At 69.3% G+C, this 212-nt stretch overlaps 1 protein-coding gene across 1 annotated transcript in view; it reads right to left on the reverse strand.

Moving 5' to 3' along the window:
- EXTL1 (exostosin-like glycosyltransferase 1) overlaps positions 1-145 on the reverse strand; it is a gene marked incomplete at its 5' end in the record, with an annotated part of 2,561 nt that extends 2,416 nt beyond the window's left edge. The window contains one exon of the mRNA XM_010186535.1: positions 20-145. Coding sequence (XP_010184837.1) covers positions 20-145 — 126 coding nt within the window. The remainder of the gene's footprint in view (positions 1-19) is intronic.
- Positions 146-212: the final 67 nt, after the last annotated feature.

The following is a 212-nucleotide window of genomic DNA, read 5'->3' on the forward strand; positions in this document are numbered from 1 at the left end:
TGTGGCCCGTGGCCCTGCCAGCCCCAGCCGCTCATTGCCCACCACGGCGGCTTTGCCCCAGTCAAGGGCCTCGGCGAAGGGCAGCTCCCAGCCGTCGCTAAGCAGCACAGGGATACAGGCAGCCTGCAACGAGACCCCACAAGGGCTGGAACAGAGCCTCCCGGACCCTGGGGTGAGGGGGGGGTCTCCCATTCCCTCCCCGTACCTGCAGC

The sequence above is a fragment of the Mesitornis unicolor genome, unplaced genomic scaffold, assembly GCF_000695765.1.
Source record: "Mesitornis unicolor isolate BGI_N332 unplaced genomic scaffold, ASM69576v1 scaffold30686, whole genome shotgun sequence".
NCBI classification, from domain to species: domain Eukaryota; kingdom Metazoa; phylum Chordata; class Aves; order Mesitornithiformes; family Mesitornithidae; genus Mesitornis; species Mesitornis unicolor.